Source organism: Neomonachus schauinslandi, chromosome 1, assembly GCF_002201575.2.
Source record: "Neomonachus schauinslandi chromosome 1, ASM220157v2, whole genome shotgun sequence".
NCBI lineage: Eukaryota > Metazoa > Chordata > Mammalia > Carnivora > Phocidae > Neomonachus > Neomonachus schauinslandi.
The window spans coordinates 168,564,440-168,587,990 of record NC_058403.1 but is presented as its reverse complement, the minus strand read 5'-3'; the positions used below and the strand labels follow the sequence as shown (position 1 = coordinate 168,587,990).

General features: G+C 42.7%; 1 protein-coding gene across 2 annotated transcripts in view; it reads left to right on the top strand.

Annotated features, from left to right (window-relative positions):
* The window catches only part of ITPR1 (inositol 1,4,5-trisphosphate receptor type 1), a 307,485-nt gene that overhangs the window by 151,970 nt on the left and 131,964 nt on the right, over positions 1-23,551 (top strand). For both annotated transcript variants that reach the window (XM_021695119.2, XM_021695118.2), the window contains 11 exons: positions 2,112-2,273; positions 2,402-2,572; positions 3,062-3,127; positions 4,171-4,308; positions 7,431-7,556; positions 9,848-10,048; positions 11,736-11,987; positions 13,249-13,374; positions 16,010-16,138; positions 20,472-20,592; positions 23,244-23,428. In XM_021695119.2, coding sequence (XP_021550794.1) covers positions 2,112-2,273; positions 2,402-2,572; positions 3,062-3,127; positions 4,171-4,308; positions 7,431-7,556; positions 9,848-10,048; positions 11,736-11,987; positions 13,249-13,374; positions 16,010-16,138; positions 20,472-20,592; positions 23,244-23,428 — 1,677 coding nt within the window. The remainder of the gene's footprint in view (positions 1-2,111; positions 2,274-2,401; positions 2,573-3,061; positions 3,128-4,170; positions 4,309-7,430; positions 7,557-9,847; positions 10,049-11,735; positions 11,988-13,248; positions 13,375-16,009; positions 16,139-20,471; positions 20,593-23,243; positions 23,429-23,551) is intronic.

The window sequence follows — 23,551 nt, the reverse complement described above, 5'->3', positions numbered from 1 at the left end:
ATATACATATTAAGAGATTTTTTTTTAATGGTGCAAAATAGGGTTGAAAGAAAGAGGGGATTGAAAACAAAGTGAGGTTAGCAAGATCATGTGTTTCTGCTGCTGGTGGACTGCCATTTTTGTCCCTGAGCTCTTTTGAGACCATGCAACAATAGAAACACACATTGTCCCTAACATTAGACAAATGTATGATCCCCTTTTTAAAAGATTAGATTACTCAATGTTGACTTAAAACATTATTATGAGACTCAAATACCTACAAGACTCGAATAGCCACAAGCTCATATAAATACCCTATGCACATAGTCCTTTTTTTAAAGATTTTATTTATTTGAGAGAGACCATGAGCCAGGGGGAGGGGCAGAGGGAGAGGGAGAAGCAGACTCCCCACTGAGCAGGGAGCCTGACGCAGAGCTCAATGCCAGGACCCTGGGATCTGACCTGAGCCGAAGGCAGAGCTTAACCAACTGAGCCACCCAGGCGTCCACCGCATAGTTCTTTTCATACACATACTTGGTTCAGTTATTTATTGCTGTGTAACAAACTACTCCAGATACTTAGTGGATTAAAAAATAATCCTTTTATTGCCTCTCAGAATTAAGTGGGTTGACTGGGGCTAAGCTGGATGGCTCATCTGCTGATCATTATTCAGTCTCTTGGGGCTGGTGATTGGGCCTGGTACATCCAAGGTTTTATACTCACATTTCTGGCTCCTTGGTAGGAATATCTGCAAGGCTGGGACCTCTCTTTCTCCCTCCCTCCCTCTCTCTCTACACATAACTATCTTAGGCTTCTTTTTAGCATGGTGACTGGCTCTAAGTGCAAAGATCCTGACAGGATAGGCCAACAAGGTACAACACTAATCGAGCCTCTTCTTGTATCATGTTGTTAATATCCTGTTGATCAAAGCAAATCACATGGCTGAGCCCAGTGTCAGTGTGGGAGGGGCCTACATAAGGATGTCTATACCAGGAAAGTCTCTTTTGTTGCGGGGGCCACCAATGTTAGCAGTCTAACAGTAAAACCTGTGAAATTTGAATTAGCAGTATTATTTACTATGATGAAAGATGTTTTTCTGAAACACAAAGTATGTTGAGTTCAACATGATGACACTCCCATGTGCTCTCGTGGTATCTCAACTCTCCCATCATTTTCTAGTATTGAACAACAGTGACACTGTCTTCACATCTTTTTGGAGCACATAGCATGAATGGAGTATTTTCCTGTGAAATCCTCTCTGTGCTTTTCTTGCTAACCTGCAAACATGAAGGTCTCACCATTTGGCATTCATTTGATTGTAAACACAATCTAGCCACTGACACAACAATGGAGTGGCAGTGCTCAGTTATGCAGTGATCTGCTCTCTGATCAAGGACATGCTTACTAATTTTTTAATTATATAAATGACACACAGTTATAATAGATACTGTGATAACCCCTGGCAGCTTGCTAATGAACCTCAGTTTGAAGCACACTGCATGGTCATGGTTTGTGGCAACACGCCTCAAAGTGGGGTCTGCAGACTGCTTGCTACCGGTTTGTGACATGAGAAGTACAGAGCATGGGAGTAATCACTGGGCCAGTTTTATGGCACCTTGACACTGCCACATCCACGTGGGTGGTCAGGGGACCTGGTATAGACTAAGTCATCAGTTAGCTGTAAAGTGGAAGTATACGCAATAGGTCCTTTACCACAGGTACTTTGCTAGGCCCTGAATTACAGCACCTTACATAAAAAAATAAACTCCTAATTGAGGAGAAACACAACTGTGTGCAGTTCTCCACCCATAGATGAGACCCAGCAGAAGAATACTCAAATCGAGGAGTCAGTCAGGAATCTGGATTAAAAAAGCCAGGTCCTGTCACTGTGGGAAGGTAGGGACTTTGGCTTAAAATTGGACAGTGGTGAGATCTTCATTGTGCCCTCACCTTACAATAGAGTTGAAGTTAAAACAAGATTGTGTTGTTTCAGGAGCTTATTAATACTCAAGTCCCCCAAGGTTGACTACGGGGTTAGAACTGACTGGTGGGTGTGTCTGGGTCCGAGTGCATGCGAGAAGGGCGTCTGTGGCTCATCTGGCCTTTCCCCTACCATGCACTCCTTTAGTGAGGAGAACACCCCCCTGGACTTGGACGACCACGGCGGCAGAACCTTCCTCCGAGTCTTGCTGCATTTGACGATGCACGACTACCCGCCCCTGGTGTCGGGGGCCCTGCAGCTCCTCTTCCGGCACTTCAGTCAGAGGCAGGAGGTCCTGCAGGCCTTCAAACAGGTAGCTGGGGTTGCCATTCGTGTGTGTGTGTGTGTGTGTGTGTGTGTGTGTGTGTGTTGGTGGTGGTGTTGGTGTTGTCGACTTTCCAAGAGGTGGTTGTGCGCCCCTGACACATTACATTTGTTCAGGTCCAGCTGCTTGTTACCAGCCAAGATGTCGACAACTACAAACAGATCAAACAAGACTTGGATCAGCTGAGATCCATTGTGGAAAAGTCGGAGCTCTGGGTGTACAAAGGGCAGGGCCCTGACGAGGTCATGGATGGTGCCTCTGGTGAAAATGAACATAAGAAAACAGAGGTGGGTGAAACGCAGGTCACGCCTCCAGAGCAGATGGATGGGCTCCTTAAACAAGGGAATATCCTCTCTGGTTTTAGGTAAAAGTACAGATTGTAGGATTATAGGATGAGCTTTATTCTCCAGGGATCTGCTTGTTAAGTAGCCGAAGTAACAGCCGTTCTCCTAGGAAATAAACTGCAAAATGGAAGTTTAGCTACTTCTTCTGTGTTACTTGGACCATGGGGAATAGACTTTGTTGTTGAGTGGATGAGCACCAGATTTCCCTTGCAGACCCACCCAGGAAAGAACCCGTTCTCAGTAGGCTGACCCCCCATTGTCTCCCACCTCAGTGAAATCATGTCAATCAGAATGAGTTGGGCTGAAACCCAGCATGACTGTAGGAAAACTGCCAAACTCTCATGGTTTCCTAAATGCTGATGCCAACCTGAACAAACAGACTATTGCCCGAGGGCCGAACAAACCATGCTTACATTTATTTTTGGTCCCTAGGAGGGGAATAACAAGTCACAAAAGCACGAGAGCACCAGCAGCTACAACTACAGGGTGGTAAAAGAGGTAAGTGGCCTTCCTGCCTTCTTTCCTTCTTTATTAATTCTCCTAGGAGCTATGGTTTGTGAAAGTCAAGTTGAAAGTGCAAACACTTCAGCTTTTTTCTTCATGTAAAGTTTCACAGGGAGAAAGAAGCTTGCAGAGGTTACATACTTGGGTTTTACGGTCAGATCTTGGTTCAAAGCATCTTCTGCCACTTTTTTGTGTGTGTCCTCAATTTTCTCACTTTTTATAGGTGCAGTTAGCACCTGTATTTCTGAAGGTTTATAATTGACCAAAGGATTAATTGATATAATTGTCAAGGCTCTATCTCAGTGGCTAGCACATAGTCCACCAGGGAGGGCTCTGGGTCTTTAGAATTCTTTGCATAAGGTAGTTCAGAGTTAGGAGGTTGGGAGCTTTGTGGGTTTTTTTTACCCCACAGCAAACTCTTCCCAAGTCCCTGGCAATGATGATGAGTCTCACCATTTTAGGAGATCTTTCTGAAACTGTCCCACTTTTGGTTGAAGCCATAATCCACTGCGTAACGTACACTGGAAAGACATGTTCTTAGCCATGTGGAGGTTCGGTTTGACGCGATTAACAGGGATACTACATATTAGAGCACCATCTCCCTCGTTCTGGGTGTTTTAATATGCTGTGATCACTTCCGCCTCCCTGCCCACGACCGGTGCCTACAGTTTTTTTTCTCAGTCGTGCTCCCTAGTTTTCGAAGGTCTATTTCTTTCATTTTTTTTTTTTTTCAAAAAAATTTCATCTGGCTTTATTGAGGTATAATTGACCAAAAAAGTACTGTCACCTCCCTGAAGCGTGACACGCAGTAATTTGATAGACATACTCTCTGAGATGACTGCCACAATCAGGTTAACGAACACCTCCATCACCTCGCAGAGCAAGCTCTTCGAGGGGGGTGAGAACACTTAGGATTTACTTCAGCAAATTTCACCTGTACGTACACCTTCACTGACTGTTGTTGCCGTGCAGTACATTGGAGCTCAGAACTGCGAGGTTGGTCAGAGGTACAACCGTTGGGTGTTTCTCTCGGACAGATTCTGATTCGCCTCAGCAAACTCTGTGTTCAGGAGAGCACGTCTGTGAGGAAGAGCCGGAAGCAGCAGCAGCGCTTGCTCCGGAACATGAGCGCACACGCCGTGGTGCTGGAGCTGCTGCAAATCCCCTACGAGAAGGTGAGCGAGTCCCCCTCCGGGGTGGGGGGGGGATCCCCGGGTTTTCCTAAACCCTTCGCATTTGGTATCGTTGGCCAAGACATGAAGTAGATGTGATGACCGTGAGTATAAGGCCCTTGTAGGTGACTTGTATGAAACAAAGAGCATCATAAAATGGGATCACCCACAACCTGCCTCCAACTGTAGGATTCTAAGCCAGAATCCATTGATTGTCGCCTCGCTCCCACGCCACGCTGGATGCGAAGGTTCGATAGACGGAGCTCTGTCTGCACACGGGCTTGTGCTGCACAGCGTCCTCTGCAAGTGCCCTTCAGGCAGTTTAAGCCCTACAGGTTGCTAGGGGCATGTGGGAACATAGAGCTTGCCCACTTTGGAGGTCCTCAGGAGCGTGCTGACGTCTGGCCGAGTATTTGGATCTAGCATATACTTTGCTCTAAGCCCTCTTTTCTGTCGTGTTCTTTCACACCAGCGTTTGTCATTGACAGTGCTAGGATTTAGGGAAGTAGGGTAATAGTGCTTAGCACTGTGCAGCCTGCCTGACACAAATTAATAAATAGTGCTTAGCACTGTGCAGCCTGCCTGACGCTTGCAAAAGCATCTGTTCGCTTCCAAAATCCAGTGCAGTTGTCGTGGTGTTCCCACTTGACAGATGAGGAGACTGAGGCTTGGGGAAATTTAGGGTCCCAGGGCATAGATTTCTGCCTCTTGAGTTTACCAGTGACTGCCAGAGAAACTTGCTGGTGTAGAGCTGCCTGAAGAAGGCTTACTGCTCGTGCTTGCCAGGGGGCACTGCACTAGGTCATTTTCATTCACTAGTTCATTTCATCCTTAAGACAGCACATGAGAGAGGTCATGCTTTTAGTAGCCCCACTTTAGGTGAGAAGGCTGTCGCCAGTGGTTCAATACCTTGCCTATAAGGCCCAGCAACACATGACAGAGCCAGCCTGCCCAGTTGTGGAGCCCAGGTCTTGTTTGCTGTACCTGCTGCCCTGTGCTCAAGGAAGTTCTTGGCAGAGGCCACCACCACAGTCATGGGGACTGTGGGATTCAGGCTACTCAAGCCTTTCAGTAGCCACAATTAAGCTTAATCCCTCTACTAGGTCAGGAACTTAACTAACTTGAAATTAATGTAAGTGTGCATGTCATCCAAACTTGACTGACATTTAGACTAGAACCAGCAAGCTGATTCACCACCTTGCTATGTGTAAAAAAATGTGAGGAGGTAGTTTGCTGGCCTTATCTTTGCCTCATAATATCATCAGTTGCCTTAAAGTTGTGCCTTCATAGAGTAATGTTAACATAATGAATAGGTAACCTGATGTGGCTGGAATTGGTGGCAGAACATTGTGTGTGTGTGTGTGTGTGTGTGCATAAGTGCAGATATCCCAGTGTGGGAGAACAGTGGAGGAATTGCTACAGATACTTTCTTGTTATGTGATGTCTTTAGAGCTTACTTGTCTTGTAAAAATCCATTTCAAATGATGAAGTCTTTAGTTTTGTGAGCCCCAGCAGAGTCTCCTTTTAGCTGAAGAAGTGAAAGAGTGCAGAACTGTTTGAGGTGACTGCTGCCAACCAGCAGTGTCTCTCTCTGTCCCAAGGCCTCTGATTTCTTAGAACTGGAAGGCATGCCACTTTTCTCTGTTAATGGGAGACAAATGTAATACCCACTCTGTTGTGTGGGGATTTGCTATTAATGTCCTCTTAAACTTGCCCGTTTTGGATTGTTAAAGCTGGTAGCTCAGACTCCTTCTGTTAGTTGTTCTGACAGATGTGTCCTGTTTTCTCCCAGGATTATTATCTAGACCAGGGTGAGCAAACTGCAGACATGAACCAAATCCAGCCTACCACCTGTTTTTATACAGCATATTAGCTAAGAATGATTGTTCCATTTTTAAATAGTTACATTCTTAGTGGTACGTGCATGATGTCCTCTCTTTTGCTTTTTGACCCACAAAACCTAAAGTTCTGTCTGACCCTTGGTCTAGACCAGGACCAGTAGTTAACGTTGATTATGTGATAACCATCTAAGCACTTGACATGGATTTTGTCACTTAATCTTCATGGCAACCATATGAAGTGTGCATTTTTATTACCTCCATTTTGCAGATGAGGAGATGGAGGCCCTGAACGGTTAAGTAACTTGCCCGACGTCACATAGCTAGTGAGTGGTAGATCTGGCCTAAGAACTAAGCAGTCAGGTTTCAGGGCCTGCCTTCCTAACTGCTAGGCTCTCCAGCCTCTGAAAAGAGGTGAGAAGACTTAGGGAGGTTCCCGTGGGCTAAACGAATAGGAGGGATGACTCCATTTCATTCTCCTTTCATCTTTGCTACATTAAAGGTTTATTTGTTTAGAATTGGGCAGAATGGCAGTAGGGTTTAATCAGTTGTCTTATCATGGGGCATCTAATGCTTTACAAACACTGAGTATATGTTTTTACTGTAGGAAATGAGAATCACATAACCAGCTGTGTGAAATGCCTGGGGCAGGTATTATCCCCATTTTGCAGATGGGAAAACTACCTCTTGGGTTAAATGCTGAGCCTGAGGTGACAAGGAAAGGATTACAGCAAGTATATTTGCCCAAATTGATAATCTAAAGCGATTTCTACTCCGACATGTTATCTCCTGCCAAAAGCTCTAATGCATATATGCGTTAGGCAGATTAAGAAGGGTGAGCCCGAGAGCTGGGGCGATGTGGGCTCTCCACCAGTGAGGCACTCAGCTGTTGCTCTGCTGTCTCTCTGTTCTCAGAAATGGGGGGGGGGGTTCAGAGATTTGGGGGCATTGCTAGAAATGGGATCCAGAGGCTTCCTCTCAGCTTCTACTCTGTGTTGCATCTTTCCCGAATAAATTCTTTTTGTATCTGACCATGGCTAGCGGAAGAGGATATAGGACAATTGAACAGGTTACTGGCTTCTTTGAAGTGTCAACAGCACAGCACCCCCATATTTTCACACAACAGGCCCTCAGCAAGCACCTGCAGCACCCCACTCGGCAGGTGATGGGTGTGTCGAGGAACTGGGTCTCCTGGCCTGGAGATAGGTGCTGCCGCCTGCTGACCTTCTTTTGTCCACAGCATAGCCCTGTTTTCAACCTATTTTTCATCTATCTCCTTCCACACAGGCTGAAGATACCAAGATGCAGGAGATAATGAGGCTGGCACATGAATTCCTACAGAATTTCTGTGCAGGCAACCAGCAGAATCAAGCCTTGCTACACAAACACATAAACCTGTTTCTCAACCCAGGGGTAAGACTCCAGGCCTGTCTGGAAATCTATGAGGGGAGGAGGGCAGGAAGCAGTAAGAGGAACAGCTTGTTCTTTTGCTGTTGTGACCATGGGGACTTGTTATAATGCAACATTCATTCCAAGGGGAACATTTGGACCAACTCTTAGGAGGACATAAATATTCCCCATCTTTTTAGGGGAGAAAGCGGGGGAAGGGAGGAGGAGGTGGTAGGGCAAGGTAAGATCTATTTATATTTTTTCTTAACATTCTTTATTACATCAAATTTTAGCCCTAGAGAGTTGCTGATTCTCACTCTCCAGCCACATCCTCCTGAGGTCATGCATAAAGTTTTCGATGTACATAATATAATACATAATATGTTAGATACATACAAATACATAATATATTCATTTAAAACATAACTGTGTTATACTTTAGTTTGTCGGATATGTTTTGAAAGTATGTATTGTGCAGTTTTTTAAAGAAAAATGGTGACGTACTCTACACTTTATTTTGCATTTTGATTTTTTCACTTAATACATTACGGCTGTCTTTGCCAGTCATAGATATATAAATTTTTTGCATTTTTGATGAGAGGTTGTGATGGCTACATGGAGTTGCCTAGTATGGCTGTAACTTTTTAAACATCATTCTCATATTAGTAGACATTTAGGCAATGTTTAATTTTTTGGCTTTGTAAATAATTCTACAAAGGACATCCGTGTAAGTACACGCACACTCACACACTCATTTTTTAGTACCACTAGGGCTTTGGAGGAGAAGGTCTGATAGGCTGAGGGTTAATACTCCCTCTTTGTTATGTATGAGGAAAGAAAAGACTAAAGATAAAAAGGTTAAAGCCCCCTACCTCATACCAAACATATAACTTAGTCACTCAATAACTCTGGGTAAAAAATAGAAAATAAATCTTTTAGAAGATAACATGAAAATATCTTGATGACCTGGTGGAAACTGAAATCTTCTTACACAGTATACAAACAGCACTAATTATAAAGGAAAATATCAATAAACCAGGCTTCTTTAAAAACTTCTATTCACCAAGTGATGTTATTAAAATCCTCCATAGGCAAACCAGAGAGTGGGAGGAGACATTTGCATTGCATGTGTCCAATAAAGAACTCCTATCCAGAATATATAACCAACTCAAAAAAGTCAATAAGGAAAAGGACAAACCACTTTTAAAAGGGGTTTTTAAAAATGGGTAAAAAAAAAAACTTTAAAATGAAATCATCCATAGAAGAAATCCAGATAGCCAGTAAATGGGACAAACTGATCATCAGAGAAGTGTAAATTAACTAAGATTTGCACAGCAAAGTATGACTAAAACCAAAGAGACCAACAACACTGTAAATCAGCTAGGGTATGGAAAAGCTCTAGTGTAGAGTAGAAATTGTTAACATCTTTTGAAAGCTGTTGGCAAGTACTTTCTCAAGCCAAACGTTTATACTTTGCAACCCAGCAATTCCACTCTTGCGTGTAAACCCAACAGAAATGCACATATATTAAAGTTTAGCAGAAGACACGTTGAAGAATGCTCAGAGCAGCCCTATTTGTGCTAAGTGTAGTGTTACTCTTTGCCATTAAAACCGGATACACGTCCAAATGCCCATCAGCAATAGAATAGATAAGCAGATTTTGGTTTATCCGTGCTGTGGAATATACATAGCAGTGACTGCAAACAAACTACTGATACATGCAACATGTTGAGAGCATTGCAAATGTGCTATTGAGCAAAAGAAACCAGACGGGAGAGAGTACAGGAGACTCAACAGCGGGCAAAACTAATCTGTGGTTGCAGAAATCAAAACGAGTTAAATTGGGGGGTGAGGCGTTTCGTTTCTTGATCTGGGTGCTGGGGTTTCCTGTGTAGTTCATTGAGCTGAAGACTAGTGATTTGTTTCCCTTTCTCTGTGTTTATTATGATTAAAAAAGAAGGCAGGGGTCGGCTGGGTGGCTCAGTCCTTAAGTGTCTGCCTTCAGCTCAGGTCATGATCCCAGGGTCCCAGCATCAAGCCCCGCATCGGGCTCCCTGCTCGGCGGGAAGCCTGCTTCTCCCTCTCCCACTCCCCCTGCTTGTGTTCCCTCTCTCGCTGTGTCTTTCTCTGTCAAATAAATAAATAAATCTTTAAAAAAAAAAAAAAGGCAGCACAGAAGTGAGAAAGGAGAAAGGTCTCTTCGTGGGTTTAAATGCTTCTCTCTGTGTGCTTTGGTAGACTTTTTCTCACGTTGTACTCTGCTCTAGCCGCCTTTTGACCATTTCCCTGTGTTCCTGCCCTCACTCTTGTGCCAGATCCTGGAGGCAGTCACCATGCAGCACATCTTCATGAACAATTTCCAGCTCTGCGGTGAGATCAATGAGCGGGTTGTCCAGCACTTTGTTCACTGCATTGAGACTCACGGTCGAAACGTCCAGTACATAAAGTTCCTGCAGACGATCGTCAAGGCAGAAGGGAAATTCATCAAAAAATGCCAAGACATGGTCATGGCTGAGGTGACCACTGTTTATCTCTATATACCTTCATCTGGTGTTCCATACAAATTTTTTAAATTATTGCTGTCTATATGAACTGGCACCCTGTCCCAGAGCCACATAAACGGACAAAACATAATTGTGGTTTGTGTGTGTAAGAGAGAGAGTGTGTTTGTGAGCTTAAATTGTGTATATAGGTGAGAATCTGATCAGATTTTTCATAGCAGTGAACCTATTTATTTTAAGGCATTTTGGCTCAGATTCTTCTGAGAGGGGAAAAAATAGGAATATTGAACCCAAATTACAATGAGTAGAGATTAAATGTAGATAGAAACCAGTGAGCCAGAACAGCCCATGTTCCTGTGGATTATAGGACTTTTTCCTTAATTATTCACTTTACTAGCTAGAAAAATTGTTGCTTGCTGATTCATGGGAAGAAGCTGGGCTGTCTGTGGGAAGTCGGTGCCCCATGGGATGCTGTCTGACCAGGAAAGCCCTCTGCCACACCTGTGGTTTTGGTGTTCAAATATACTTAATTAAATCTTTCCACCTGTTTAAAAAATGAAACGTCAAGTAAATCCACCTAACACTTGGATTTATAATCCTGTCTAATAAAAAAATCATAGGATTCCAATGGAAGGTAGTGTAGTGTAATTAAAAGAATTGACTTGACCTGGGATGTGAATGTAGGCGAGGCTACTTTACTGGCACTGTGAGCTGATGACTTCCCCAACCCTCAGCGCGCCTTCCTACAAAATGAAGGCGCAGTGGTATTCAGCTGAGAAGTTGATATGCCGACTCGGTGAAATAATGGTGACAATAATAGCTAACATTTATTGGAAGCCTGCCATACCCTAGTCACGGTTCTAAGCAATTTACATATAATCAGTTATTTAATCTACATGACGCAGCACCATGAGTTAGATACCATCTTTGTCCTCAGTTTTACAGACAAAACTGAGGCACAGTGAGGTTAGATAATCCACGTGGGGTGTTTATCATGGTATCTGGCACCTAATTAGGGCTTATAGAGGTGAGTTGTTATTATGCAAATACTATTGACTATATTTATTTTGATTTCTGTGCCAGCTCGTTTTTGGATCTTCTGTATTTCCCACAGTGCTGAAATTGACTAACTCTTCAGTAGATTTATGAGAAGCCACACACAGTCCTGGGGACAAGTTATAAGTAGGAATGCCTTGATTTTTTTGACGAGTATTGAAAGGAAGGTGTATCTTAGTAAGAAGTGGATAATTGGTAATTGTGAAGACAGAAGGCAGTATGTGAAAGAGTTGTAAGAGGGATACTACTTTTCAAGCATAAAAAAGATGGAAACGTTTTTAAAAAGAAAAATCATAGCCTAAATATTAGGTTTGGAAGTCCAAGTGCAAGCTTGCCGTCTACATTTCCACTTGATACATGAATGTTGGTCTGTAGACTTTCTCTTCCCCTGATAGTTTGTTAAGGCGACTGTCAAATACCTGTATCTGTCAATTAAAATGCTGCTGCTGGAGATTTTCAGTTACTGATTCAGAGAAATGAATGAAATTTCCATGAGTTTAGTAATATGGGTGAGACTGGCTTTGGAAAGCAAATGCTGACAGAACATCTCTCTTTCTCTGCGAGTAGATATTTTTTAAACGGTGTCTCCCCCCCCCCACCCCCCGCCGCCAGCGTGTAATATAAACAAGCCCTGTTCTTTTTATAGCTGGTTAATTCGGGAGAGGACGTCCTCGTGTTCTACAACGACAGAGCCTCTTTCCAGACCCTGATCCAGATGATGAGGTCAGAACGGGACCGGATGGATGAGAACAGCCCTCTCATGTACCACATCCACCTGGTGGAGCTCTTGGCCGTGTGCACCGAGGGCAAGAACGTCTACACGGAGATAAAGTGCAACTCTTTGCTCCCGCTGGATGACATCGTCCGCGTTGTGACCCACGAGGACTGCATCCCCGAGGTAAGCGAGGCTTTCTCATGCCTCTGCACATAGCCGGCCCACACAAGACCTTACAGTGCTGAGACCTGTCGCTCATTTCATAGTGACATCTCAGTTGGTGGGAGCAACATTTTCTCGAATGCCAATTTTGTGCATGAAGATCGTCGGCGGCGGGGGGATGTTAGTCTTTCCTACTGTCTCCTTGAGAACCTTGGGAATCTGCTGCTGCACTTCTATTCTTGGAAATTAATAATTCACCCTGTGGAGCAAAGAGGATTTTTGAATCCCCTTTGAATGAATGTCTGAAAAACAAGATTGAATGGGTTGAGATATGGTTCCTGTGCAAGTAAGACCTATTCTGCAAGTTTATTCTTTAAAATGAAAATTTGTATTGTAGAAATGATGACAATTATAAAATACTGAGGAACTACAGGAAAACAATAGGAAAATCAAAATAATCTATAATTCCACCACCCATAATAAATACCTGTTAGATTTTGGAAATGATTCCTTCTAAGCTGTCCATTTTCTTGTTCATATATTTTGCCTGGTAACAAAAACGACAACAAAAACTGTGGATCATTTGGAATATAGTTTGCCTTTGTATATTTAAAATACATACTACTAATTTATATCTTAAACTAAATATACATATATTTATATATAGCATATGTAGTATGTATCATATATATATACACTATTATGTTTTTAGGTTATTTTTTTGAAAAGTTAATACATTTTGAAAAGTTCAAATAGCAGAGACTATAAAGGAGTAAACTAGGCAAAATCTCCTAATCTGTCCCCTCCCGCCCCACAGAAAATCATTTATTATGTTCTTGTACATTGTCTAGAATTCTGCATATAAACAAATATATATTCTCCATTCCCCTGCTCCCTCTTTTTTTTTTTTTTTTTTAAACACAAGAGGTGACATTATGGATACACTGTTCTTCTCTTCGTTATCTGTCTGTAAGGAGAGTCCACATTCCTTTTTTATAGTTACATAAAAATTTTATCATATGGATGTGCTGTAATTGCCCTGCATGGCTGTTCAATGGGCTTATGCGAATATAATGAGATGATAATAACTGGTGATTCTAATGAAGGAGGAAATGACAAGATGGCATTTTTCTCAGCCTTGTCCACACAGCATTTTCTCAGACTTTTTGATTCTTATTTATCTGTTAGGTGAAAATAGTGTTCTAACATAGTTTTGATTTGCATTTCTCTTTTTCCACATATACCAAATCGATTTTTCAGAAAAGTCTGTTTCTGTCTTCAGGTTAAAATTGCATACATTAACTTCCTTAATCACTGCTATGTGGATACTGAGGTGGAAATGAAGGAGATTTACACCAGCAATCACATGTGGAAATTGTTTGAGAATTTCCTTGTGGACATCTGCAGGGTAAGGCTCTCTGGAACTGAGTGGCAGAGCGCAAGTGTGTGTGCACGCGTGTCTGGACACCCTTATGCAGGCATAAGGGAAATATCTGCATAATTTCAACTTTGTTAATGTGTGGTACAGGGAGGCAGATGTGACTCTTATCATTGCACACGTCTCATTTCTTCTACCTTTTACTCCTAGTGAAAGAAACTCCTAGGGAAGATGGATTATTTCTGCTTTTCATTTCATCCTTTATGGATTGATCTGTGAATAATAATCTGAGACATATTAAAATCACATTTAAAAGTTTTCTTTTCCAGGCGCCTGGGTGGCTCAGTCATTAAGTGTCTGCCTTCGGCTCAGGTCATGGTCCCAGGGTCCTGGGATCGAGTCCCACATCGGGCTCCCTGCTCCACGGGAAGCCTGCTTCTCCCTCTCCCACTCCCCCTGCTTCTGTTCCTGCTCTCTCTATCTCTCTCTCTGTCAAATAAATAAATAAAATCTTAAAAAAATAAAAATAAAAATAAAATAAATAAATAAAAGTTTTCTTTTCCTTGACAGTATTTCTTCTCAAAGGACACCTTCCTGAGCTTGAGCATTTCTCTCCTTCAGTCTGGTGTCGAGGATTCTGCAAAGCACTTCCGTTTGCATCTGCTTTGCTGACCCAGCCATTGTGCTGGGCTTCATACTCTTGATTTGGTTTTGCTCCAAGCTTAACATTGATCCTAAGGCTGCAAGACTTACCACCTAACAAGGCACACCATAGATTCACTAGGAGTTTTGTGGTGGTAGATTTGGGGGAGGGGTGCCAGTAACCAAGAGAGAATAATTGTAAAGTGAATCTTAATTTTGGAAACGTGTTAAAAAGAAAGGTGCACTGTAGAGTCCTAGACTGTGATAATTTCTGCTTGATGGTACAGTTACCAGTGCAAAACAAGGAACCTACAAGAACTTGTTTTCTTCCCAATCTAGGACTTTATTTAATAATACCCAGGTATTGGTATCACAGACATATATATATATTTTAAATCTCAAATTCCTCCTAGTCTTTTAATCGCATAAATCTAGGTTTTTTTGGAGACTGGGATGGAAGGACTGTTTTGCTTTATTTTTATTTTATGTTGTATTATTTTTTTTTAAAGTAGGCTGTACACCCAGTGTGGAGCCCAGTGTGGGGCTTGAACTCATGACCCTGAGATCAAGATCTGAGCTGAGATCAAGAGTCAGAGGCTTAACTGACTGAGCCACCCAGGCACCCCTGCTTTGTTTTGTTTTGTTTTGTTTTTAATCAGGGCTGAGCAAAGTTTTCTGTAAAGGACCAGATATTAAATATGTTCAGTTTTGTGGGCCACCTGGTCTCTGTCACAACTACTCAACTCTGCCCTGGTAGTTTGAAAGCAGCCATGACAATATGTAATCATGTGGGCATGGCTGTGTTCCAATAAAACTTTATTTATAAAAGCAGCCACCAGGGGCGCCTGGGTGGCTCAGTCGTTAAGCGTCTGCCTTCTGCTCAGGTCATGATCCCAAGGTCCTGAGATCAAGCCCCTCATCGGGCTCCCTGCTCTGAGGGAAGCCTGCTTCTCCCTCTCCCACTCCCCCTGCTTGTGTTCCCTCTCTCGCTGTGTCTCTCTCTGTCAAATAAATAAATAAAATCTTTAAAGAAAAAACAAAAAACCGCCACCAGCCCTTAACTTTGCTGACCTCTACATTACATTATTCAGAAATGTAAAATCAGTTGCTAATTTCATTCTCTGAATTTGTCTACAAACTGCTCAGCATTAAGCTTAGAACATGGTAGTTAATAAAACTTGATTCTTTTTTGCCCTTCATATATTTTTATGATAAGCACTGTTAATGTCTCAAACTGTAGGACTAATGAATTTGGTAATAAAACTTGATTTTTTAAAAATGTATTTTCTAAACCTTTCCCTCTAAATTTCTAATCTTGTTTTAAGCAGCAAAATTAAGTAGAATGCAAGTAAAATCTGAAGTCTCTCCTCACCCCAAAACTTACAGAGTCCGTAACTCTGACTCACAGCCCACTACTTCCAACAGCATTGCATATCAGTAACTTTTTAAAAATTGAAGTGTAGTTGACACACAATGTTACATTAGTTCCACTGTACAACATAGTGATTTGACAACTCTATAGTAACATGTTTATGGAATGAAAGAGTGTTGTGGATTTGGAGAATATCACATGGACCTCACTGGTGTATTTGATTCTCTTGATTATATGGATTAGGAAACCATGGTCTATAACAGATGAATGGCTTAACCAGGAGGACAGTTCACTTTTAGGGAAAAGTACAGACAACTATAGTTACTATGCCTTTTGCTGCCTCTTTAAGGTTTAGATTTGCCACACGTGGCTAGGAATTTGGAAGCAAAGACCCTGTAGGTCCCATCCTGATTTTAATGTTTTGTGCGTCTGCATGTGATATCCGAGTTGATCAGCTTCTCTTTCTGTATGATTTATTGTTGTTGTTGTTATTATTATTATTACTGTAATTCCTGAGAGGGAGACATATTGACCTGCAAGCCTTTACCTTTCATTTGTTAATGGTAATCAGCAGGAGTGGTCAGATTTCTTAATCCTACAACTGACCTGCAGGTTCTGGTGTCATGTCTGAAACATCCAATTGCCTTGTAGGCCTGTAACAACACCAGTGACCGGAAACACGCAGACTCAATTTTGGAGAAGTACGTTACTGAAATTGTCATGAGTATCGTTACCACCTTCTTCAGTTCTCCCTTCTCAGACCAGAGCACGACGCTGCAGGTAAGAAAGGCAAATGCACGTGCAGGGCGTTCACGGCCGAGCTTCGGCAGGGGCCATTGGCATGGATTTGGCAGTGAGCAGCTATCCATGAGTCGTTCTGCAAGGCATTCAGACAATTTTCTTTTTCTTTTCTTGCTGTGGAGGGCCCCTTGGCTAAAGAAGCACCTGAGAATGTTTTTCTGTACCAGATGAATCTATTGGTTTTTGATTTTTTTTTTCCCCTTAAGATGCCTTTTCTTCCCCCTTCAATCATGTTATTCCCCCCCTTCAATCTTAGAAGAAGGAGAAGCAGCTTTCAGATAGGTGCCAGCATGTTATTAACACTTTTTAAAAATTCATTTGGAGATCCCGATTCTAACTCCCAGGCGTGTACCCAGAGTTCACCCAAAGCGGTGTGGGGCTAGCGTGAGAAGGTGTTCAGCCTGGCTGGCGGGGCTGCTGCGTGGCCCGGCCCCGCGGGCGTGTGCACGCCTTCCTGCGTGGTGCTCCTGGGGCCGTGCACTGCAGGGGCTCTGCATCAGGATTCCCACGGTATTTCCAGGTTCAAAGGTAGGAATCCATGGATCCAGGAGATGATGTCATTCTTTGACTTGGAAAAAAATCATTCTTCTTTATATAACTTATGTCTGGGTCAACTGCTGTGCGAGTCTTACTGCAGGTGCGTTTGTACCGCCTGCAGGATGAAAGCTGGTCTTGGTCTCCAGCGGTCAGAAGAGAAATATTAACCCTCCTTGTCGTGGAAAGAGGTGGAGGCTGTCCTGGGGTTGATGGGTGGCCTAGGGTTGATGGGTGGCGTAGGGTTGTTGAACTACAGACAGATAATCCTAATGAAGGTAAATTCTCCAAGGGAAGGGTGATTCATACTCCCTGGTGTGTTAATTAGATACTGCTATATTTCATTAATATGCAAAGAGTTCATATAAGCCTACTACAGCCTATGAGGTGGATGATACTATTCCCATTTTGCAGCTGAGTAAACTGAGGCTCAGAAAGTTTACTTACCATGCTCAGTCAGGGTCACAACCATTAGGTGGCATAACCATGATTTCAGCCTACTTCTCTCTGATGCAAAAACTTGAATTATGGAATTTTTCATGAGATACCTTTCCTTGGGACTGTTGGTAACCTTATGCTTAGTTAGAAATAACTGTACAAGCTAGTGGTTAAGCTAAAGTATCACGAAGTTAGAAGGCTGCCTTTCAAATGTCAGTACATGTTCTTGAGTAATTGGGGAGCAGAAACTGGTTGGATCCCAAGCACATGAATTCCTAGAGACCAGAACATGCTCCTCACCAACTACTATTACACGGAAAGCCAGCTAGGAAAGCTGCTTTGGTTACTAAGATTGGACTTGCTTCTTTTGTAATTTAAAGTGACAATCGCCACAGCAATGCCCATTCTCCTATAGATTGTGAAACAGTATTGCAAAACCAAAATGTCAAAGTAAATCAATCAAATTAATTGGAAAACCATTAAACAGGAACTTGTGTATTGGATTTCCATCTTGGTCACTCCTGTCTCCTCCTGTTGCCTTACTTTGAAACCAATTTTTGGACCACCTAATAAGCCAGAATCATCAGAGAGATGAATCTTCAATATAAATGTTGAAAGTTCCTAGTGAGATCCCAGGTTGTCTATCTATACTTAGAATACAAAGTCCAAAGTGGTTTTAGCTTTGTTTTTTAAGGGGTAGCTTATGGATTCTAGAGCCTTCATTTTCAAGGAATACTATTTTTGGAGCTCTCATAGCCTGTTTTATTTTGTTTTTATGCTGAAAAACATATGCCTCATTTCCCCAGCTAGATTTTTACCTCCTTCCTGGCTTACTTCCTTGTTTGTTTGGTTTTTTTGGTTTGTTTCCTTCTTTTTATTCAAGCCAAACATATGAGGAAGGAAAATGATGAACTCAGATTTGGCTGTGTTGCATTTATGTTGCCAGTGGAATGTCCAGGAAGCAACTGGAACTGTGGGATCCAGGGAGGAAGAACAGAATTTTGGAGGCTTTAGAGCAGGATAAAGCTGGTTTCAAATCCTCACTGTGCCCCTTATCAGCTCTGTGGACTGGCCTTGGTCACTGAACTTCAGAACCTCTTGGCTTACATTTGAAACAGGGATGGAATATCAACCTTGCAGGTTATTGTGAGCACTAGAGGTAATGTTTATGAACCGTCTAGCATAATGCCTGGTACATAGGAGGTGCTTAGTAAATAGGAGCTTGTGCTTTTCCCCGCTACACTGTCAGCTTCGGTAAGAAGGGCGTGGTTATGTCTTAGGTCACAGTTGTCTGCGATACTGCTCGGTCCCTGTGCCTTGCTTTGTGCTCGGAACCTAGGAGATGCTAACTCATTGAATAAGTAAATGAATCTGTGAGACTCAGGAGAGTGGAGGGATAGAATCCAAGTATAAACATTTGCTCATTGAAGTTGTGGCCCGGAAAATGAAGTGGTTTACTAGAGGTGACTGGGCAGAGCACAGATAATTAAAGGCAAGATACAAAAGAGGCCAGGGGAAGGTCTTCACTTTATCCCGCAAGCAGGATGGGATTCAGGAACAAGCAGGGCTTCAGGATCTAAGAAAAGGGAGCATTTTATGAAGAAGGTGATGAGCGGCCATGTTCTTTAGTCCAAGAGGTCAAGCGAGCTGATGTTCCCAGATTGCCCATTGGAATGGGTAATTAGGAGGCAGCTACTCTGGCCAATTTCTTCATCTTTTGTTTATCCAGGGGTCAGATGGAACAGAGCACAGGCCTAATAAATATTGGTTCAATTGAATTAATTTAGTCAAAGGATACTTCTTTCTTTGAGTTTGGGTGTTGGGTTCTCATCCCAACTCTAACACCTACGAGCCAATGAGAGGGATGATAATACCACTATTTACTTCCTTGGGTCATGGTGAGGGTTCAGTGAGATAGGCAAAAAAGCACTTAGCCCTTGGCATGTGGGAAGTGATCTCCAAAAATGGCTTCTCTCATTGGAACCCTTGTGCTCAGGAGCTTAATATCAGGGTTTCTCAGCCCATTTCTCAGGCTCTCTATGATCCTGTCCTCTATTAGCAATGCAGTTTGCTTTCTTGGGTGGCTGTGAGCTATAGAACAGAAAGTACTTCCTGAGGGAAGCAGAGATCCTGGTTTTCGGGTGAACTTGGTGGAAAGAGCACAAGTTGTTGGCGTCGGAGAGCCCTGAGGTCGACTCACTGCTCTGCCACCACTTGTTGGTTCTTCTGTGTGCTTTCTATTAACCTGTCTGGGCCTCTGTTTTGTATTTATAGCATTAAGGCTATAAATGTTTGCCACAGGATTGTTTGTTGAGGCCCCAAATGAGCTTTCATTTGAAGTATGTAGCACTTAGTAAGTGTAAGTTATCTGAACATTGTTCATAGAAGAGTTTCTGAATTTTTATTAACCTGTTGAATTTTCTTCTAATAGAGTTCTTCCTCCCCCCTCCCAACACTTTCTATTGTTTTTCTTCCGTCTCAGAAACCTCTCTAGAGCTTTTTAATACTTTTTTTCTTTGCTATATTAATTCCCACTGTGTTTTGGAGGGACTATGCAAGTCCTCTTCCCCCAAACTAAAAACAGGGAGTAGCTCACTGTATACAGTAATGTTTGCCTTGCAGGTCAAAGCTACTCTGACCCAGGTAGCTTTGGATGGAGACCATAATTAAAACTTTGAAACGCATTTGGAAATTCGGAGGAAGTAAATGTTGGAGTTCTCTTATTTTAAAAAGAGTACAAATTTATACTGTCGTAGGAATAGATCCTACCATATAGTTAACTCATCTGTAGTAAATGAATACTTAGAACGAGTAACCATCAGAACTATCTTCTGTTTATATCATTGAAGACACTGCTAGAAATAAGTAAGCATTCTTGGTGAGATCCACTCATCAGTTTGTTTTTGCTGATTAAAAATAGAGGTTCTGCTTATAGGAAATAATGTCTGGAAAGAACTTCGGGTTAATTTGCCTCAATCCACTTATTTTATATATTGGATGAAGTTAAAGCTCAGAGACATGAGGCAATTTGCCTGAAGTCATATAGCCAGTTGGTAACTGGACAAGAATACCAGATTTCAGACAGTGATTCCACTCTTTGTTCTTCTGGTCAGACTTAGATGGCGTCAGGTTTGTAGATGCCCTTAAAATGCTTCTGATTTTTTCCTCCTTGGGCTAGGCAACTTCTAGAATCCTGTTTATAACCGGTCACCCCTTCTTACTCTTGCAAAGGGTCCATTACCATTAACCCACAGTTCAATGCAATGTCTATTTCTGATCAGCATATCAGTGATCTACAGAAAAGTCATACCGCCCGTCTCTTGGCTTCTCTTCCTTGCAGACTCGCCAGCCTGTCTTTGTGCAACTGCTGCAAGGTGTGTTCAGGGTTTACCACTGCAACTGGTTAATGCCAAGCCAAAAAGCCTCTGTGGAGAGCTGTATTCGGGTGCTCTCTGATGTAGGTAAGATATTAGTGCAGTTGGGATTGACTGTGATAAAAATGAATTGCCTGACAGTAATAAAGACTGCCATTTCTTTTTTTTTTTTAAAGATTTTATTTATTTATTTGAGAGAGACAATGAGATAGAGAGAGCATGAGAGGGGGGAGGGTCAGAGGGAGAAGCAGACTCCCTGCCGAGCAGGGAGCCCGATGCGGGACTCGATCCCGGGACTCCAGGATCATGACCTGAGCCGAAGGCAGTCGCTCAACCGACTGAGCCACCCAGGCGCCCCTAAAGACTGCCATTTCTTGAGCACTTGTTCTAGCTCTTCTGAAGTTCTGCACACAAGAAATTGCAGAGGCAGAACTGGAATGGAGGTCGTTTTGATTGCTAACCCTTGCTTTCATCTACCAAGCCAGCATCTCCCAAAGTTAAGAGCCAGTAAGTCCCAAAGAAAGCTAGGCTTTGAAAAAATAAAGAGTCCACCATTCAATGTTAGGCAACTCTTGACAAGTCACAGTGCACACGAGCTAATTCAAGGCTCTGGGAAGTCTCTCATTCAGGAAACGGATTTGTTTACTCCAGTAAGTGTATTTGACTGTATGGAAACTTTCTTCCTACGAAGTACATGTCCAACCCCAAGGAACATCCTTTCTCAGAAATGCTACACTGATCCCTTTTGCCTCTCGATGATAAATGGTGCTCCATTCCCTCCTCCCCACCCCTCACTTGTCACCTCTCTGGGAGCTTTGAAAGGAAGTCATGAAAATTACTGCTCCCTTCACCCTGACTTACTCAGACTCTCTTCCTTGGCCCTGTTCCCCTTTATAAATGTTAAGCAAGGCGTTCATCTTCCTGCCTAAACTGAAGAAGAGTTACCTCCCCACAGTAGCTATTTAGATCCCCTGAGAGCAGCAGAAGAGGCAGGTGGGGTTCTTAGCACTATTGAGTAGCTGTCCAGCCAATACAGATGGTTTTACTTCCCTGATTTCAGTCCTCCCATCCTGATTTCCTTGACTCTCAAGTGGTAGGTGTTGGTGTCCTTTTATTATTTTCGCAGCACTATTTCACAATAAGAGATGAGGCTTTTGAAAGTGTGTACGTTGTAGGTTCATGATGTGATATCTCAGAACCAGGGCTCTGAGACTATCCCCAAAACTCGCTACTCTGCCCATGTAGGATCATGCATCATAAAGTTGTTGAGTAAAATTTGGGCAGGTTGCCCAGTTGATCAGCCCAACGCTCATTAGGGAGATGAAATGTTTTAATTGGCTTGGCATTGATGAGAAAAGACAGAGGGAGGTGATGTCTATGAAGTGGCAGGCCATGGAAACAGCACAGCACCCCAGGAATTCAGACATATGCCCCTTGGGGAATACTTCTTCCTGACTAAAATCACACCAAAGTTCACTATTTTCATGGTTTATCTTCAAAAGGGGGTATCCAAGGCACATTGTTTCTAGCTGAGTGTATGCTGTGCATCCTGCTTTTTATTTTTATATTATTCATATCTTTTTTCCCAAATTTCTCACTTGCTATATTAAACTGTTAGAAATTCGTTGGCTGGCTGATGATTCCTTTCCCCACACTGTGGTTTTTTGTTTTTTGTTTTTTTGGATTTAAACAGTTGCTTCTCAAATTGCTTCTTCCAGGGTGCTGGCATTGTTTTTACAGTTAGATACAGGTAATATGGCACCTTCTTTGCTTCTGGTCTTATGAAGCATCGAAGACCGGAAGTCATTGTCTTGTGTTTCAGAGGTTGTTGGATTTCCCATATGGGAAAAAAAGATTGTTGGTCTTAGTTATTTTCCTTTATTAATTAAACTTTTTATTTTGGAATAATTTCAGACTTACAGGAAAGTTGCCAGGATATCACACAGAGTTCCCATATGGCCCTCACCCAGTTTTCCCTGCTGTCAACATCTTGCAACACCAGGATATTTTTGTCAAAACTACAAAACTGATATTGGCCCATTGCTACGAATTAAACTCCAGACCTGGCACCACTTTTTCCATCAATGTCCTTTATCTGTTCCAGGATTCAGTCTAGGCTCCCACGTTGCATTTAGTTGTGATGCCTCCCCAGTTCCCTCTGGGCTGCAACAGTGCCTCAGACTTTCCTTGTGTTTTATGACATTAACAGTCTTAAAGAGTGCTGGTCAGGTGTCCTGTAGAATATCCCCCCCTACCCCCCGCCACACCATGGGCTTGATTGTTCCTTTAAGAGGGGAAGAGAAGAGCCTAAATGTAAAGAATGGCTTATGTTATTGTAAATGTCATCTTTTGTATTATGTTTGGCTTAAATTGGCATTTTGTAGATTGTTCTATAGAATACCACTGAGAGAGAATTTTTGGAAAAATAGTTCGTTGGCCAAATGAGTTCCCTATCTTAATAATTCTTAAAATATATGAACACACTTTGATTTGCCTAAACTTTGACCTTAGAACATGTTAACATACCTCAGAGCTACTGTCCCCCAGAATTCACACTGAAAATCGCTGACCTAAGGATGGTCAAGTTCATTTGAGCTCCTCGGCATTCACACTCCATGCCATGCAAGTGACATACTATGGAAAAAATCTGCCTGAGGGGGTGATGGGGGAGTTAAGTCTGTCTTTGGGGCATCTCCCATGCATTTTGGAGACTCACGAGTCATCTTTCTTCTGTGTAGCCAAGAGCCGGGCCATCGCTATTCCTGTGGACCTGGACAGCCAAGTCAACAACCTCTTTCTGAAGTCCCACAACATCGTACAGAAAACTGCCATGAACTGGCGTCTGACTGCCCGTAATGCGGCTCGCAGAGACTCTGTTCTGGCAGCTTCTAGAGACTACCGGAATATCATTGAGAGATTGCAGGTAATGCTTGGCCCAGAGAGGAGTGAACCTGAACCTGGCCTAAGGTGGTTCCCACACAGCAGTGCTTCCATGAGCCAGAGAAAAACCAAGATTGGCCATAGAGAGATGTCAGTATGTGAATGG